Source organism: Carlito syrichta, unplaced genomic scaffold, assembly GCF_000164805.1.
Source record: "Carlito syrichta isolate Samal-C Ts95f unplaced genomic scaffold, Tarsius_syrichta-2.0.1 Scaffold120742, whole genome shotgun sequence".
Lineage (NCBI taxonomy): Eukaryota > Metazoa > Chordata > Mammalia > Primates > Tarsiidae > Carlito > Carlito syrichta.
Genome location: NW_007064838.1, coordinates 5714 through 8221, shown reverse-complemented (window position 1 = coordinate 8221; position 2508 = coordinate 5714). Strand labels below are relative to the sequence as shown.

Below are 2508 nucleotides of genomic sequence, written 5' to 3'. Positions count from 1 at the left end.
CCGCGCACCGGCCCGCTGGGGGGTGGCTTCCTGCCGCGGCGCCGCACCTGAGCTCCGCAGGACCCCTCTCGCCGCGTCTGTGGACAAGAGCGGGGGGATCGGCCACCCTGACTCGGTTTTGGTTTTTGGTTTCCTGAACAGGATCGCGCTGTGAAAGGCACACCTGGAGAGACTCAAGGGGGCGGTGCGCCTTTTACTTCTTCCCGTTTTTTTGTTTTTTGTTTTTTTGTTGTTGTTGTTTGATTTGGAGTCTCACTCTGTCGCCCAGGCTGGAATGCAGTAGCACGCTCACGGCCACCGCAGCCTCGACCTGCTGGGCTCAGGGATCCTTCCGCCTCAGCCTTCCTAGTAGCTGGAACTACAGGCACGCACCACCACGACCGGCTAATTTTTTGGTTTATTGTAGAGACAAGGGCTCACCAAGTTGCCTAGGCTGGTCTCGAACACCTGGACTCAAGCGATCTTCTCACCTCGGCCTCCCAAAGAGCTGGGATTACAGACTTGAGCCACCGCGCCCGGCCACTTCCTCCCGTTACAGTAAAGTCTCACCTGGCGGCCCGGGTTGCCCATTGGTGTCACCCAGGGAGCCCTCAAAACCACCGATGTCAGAGTAGGCCCCCTGATTGTCATGAGACTGAGTGAGGCTTGGGCACTGGGAGGCTCATTACCGTAAAAGTGAGTTCACTTCCCAGCTGTTCCGCAGGCTGCCCCAGAAGCAAGGAAATGGTTTGGACTTTGGAGTGAGATAGACCCTGGGCTCCCATCCAAACCTGCCACTCATTCAGTCTGTGACTTCTTGTTCAGAATCTCTGAGTCTCCATTCCATCTCAGACAGAGATAAGAAAGCCTATACTGGAGAGGGTTATTATGAAGATTTCTGCAGATGGCATCTAAGCTCTTGACATCCGGTCTGGGCCACAAGTGCTCAGTACATGGCAGAACCTGCATGTCAGCCCTCCTGACTTGACAGAAGCGAGTACTTGGGCACGGTGGTTCACACCTGTAGTCCCAGCACTTTGGGAGGTACAGGCGAGATGGTTGCCTGAGCCCAGGGGTTCCAGATCAGCCTAGGTAACTTGGCAAGACCTCGTCTCTACAATAAAATCAAAAAAGTAGCTTGGTGTGGTGGTGCGTGCCTGTGTTCCCAGCTACTTGAAAGGCTGAGGCAAGATTGCCTGAGCCCAGGAGGTCGAGGCTGCAGTGGCCATGAGCATGTCACTGCACTCCAGCCTGGGCGACAGACTCTGATTGGAAAAGAAAGAAACTAGCACTTGGCTTTCCAGCAACCACAAAGACCTCTTGAAAGGGCCCACCAAGGTCCCCCACAGAGCACAAAGCTGATAGGGTGACCTCCCAGCTGAATTTGTAGGGAAAGAAAAATGTTGAAATAAGGCTCAGGTTGAGAAGCTTATGGACCAGCAGCTCCTCATAAGAATGTGATTTTCCATTTTGGGTTTCAGGCTGATTCTAACCCCGATCAAGTTTCCTGGGGGCCGCTGGAATGGGCATGGCTTAATGGAACCCCCAAGTGGACAGGACTGGGCATGGAGGGACAGACCTTCTGAAATGCAATCCTCGGACCCCATGCATCTGGACCTTTCTGTAGGAACCACCCATCAGCAGTGTCGGACAGAACCTACCATATGCACTGACCACCCCATGAGGTGGGGCTGGTTTGGGTGGGCTTGTTTCAGCCATGCCCACAGACGAACTGAGAGGCAAGTTGGAGGGCAGATCTTTTGGCCACCAGCACACTCTCCTGCTATTTACAATGGGGTTGTTGGCTGGACGTGGTGGCTCAAGCCTATAATCGCAGCACTTTGAGATGGCGAGAGGATTGCCTGAGCTCAGGGGCTCGAGATCAGCCTCAGCAATATGGCAAGACTTCATCTCGACAATAATTCAAAAAATCAGCTGAGTGTGGTGATGCATACCTGTGGTTCCAGTTACTTGGAAGGCTGAGGCAGAAGGATCACCTGAGCCAAACAGGTCGAGGCTACGGTGACTGTGAGTGTGCCACTGCACTCCAAACTGGGTGCCAGAGTAAAACTCCTACTCAAAAATAAAATAAAATCAAAATAAAATAAAATAAAATAAAATGGGTTTGTGCCAGGCATGGTGGCTCACATCTGTAATCCCAGCACTATGGGAAGCCAAGGCAGGAGAACTGCTTGAGCCCAGGAGTTCGAGACCAGCCTGGGCAACATAGCAAGCCCTCGTCCCTACAATAAATATAAAAAATTAGCCAGGCACAGTGGCATACACCTATAGTCCCTGCTACTCGAGAGGCTGAGGCAGAAGGAGCCTGAGCCCAGAAGGTTGAGGCTACAGTGAACCATGATCATAAAACTGCACCCCAGCCTGGGTGACAGAGTGAGATCCCAACTCAAAAATAAATAAATACATATACACATAAATAAAATAAAATTTTTAAATGGGATTGCAGCAGGGGTGGAAGGTGGTTCCCACTGTGGTTGCCCCTTCCTCCCTGTGGCACATGAAGACCTG

The 2508-nt window shown here is 52.3% G+C and overlaps 1 protein-coding gene across 1 annotated transcript in view; it reads right to left on the bottom strand.

Moving 5' to 3' along the window:
- The window catches only part of IL6R (interleukin 6 receptor), a 63994-nt gene extending 63424 nt beyond the window's left edge, over positions 1–570 (bottom strand). Inside the window, exons 1-2 of the mRNA XM_008048171.2 lie at positions 550–570; positions 9–77 (exon numbers count right to left, since the gene is read on the bottom strand). Coding sequence (XP_008046362.2) covers positions 9–77; positions 550–570 — 90 coding nt within the window. The remainder of the gene's footprint in view (positions 1–8; positions 78–549) is intronic.
- Positions 571–2508: the final 1938 nt, after the last annotated feature.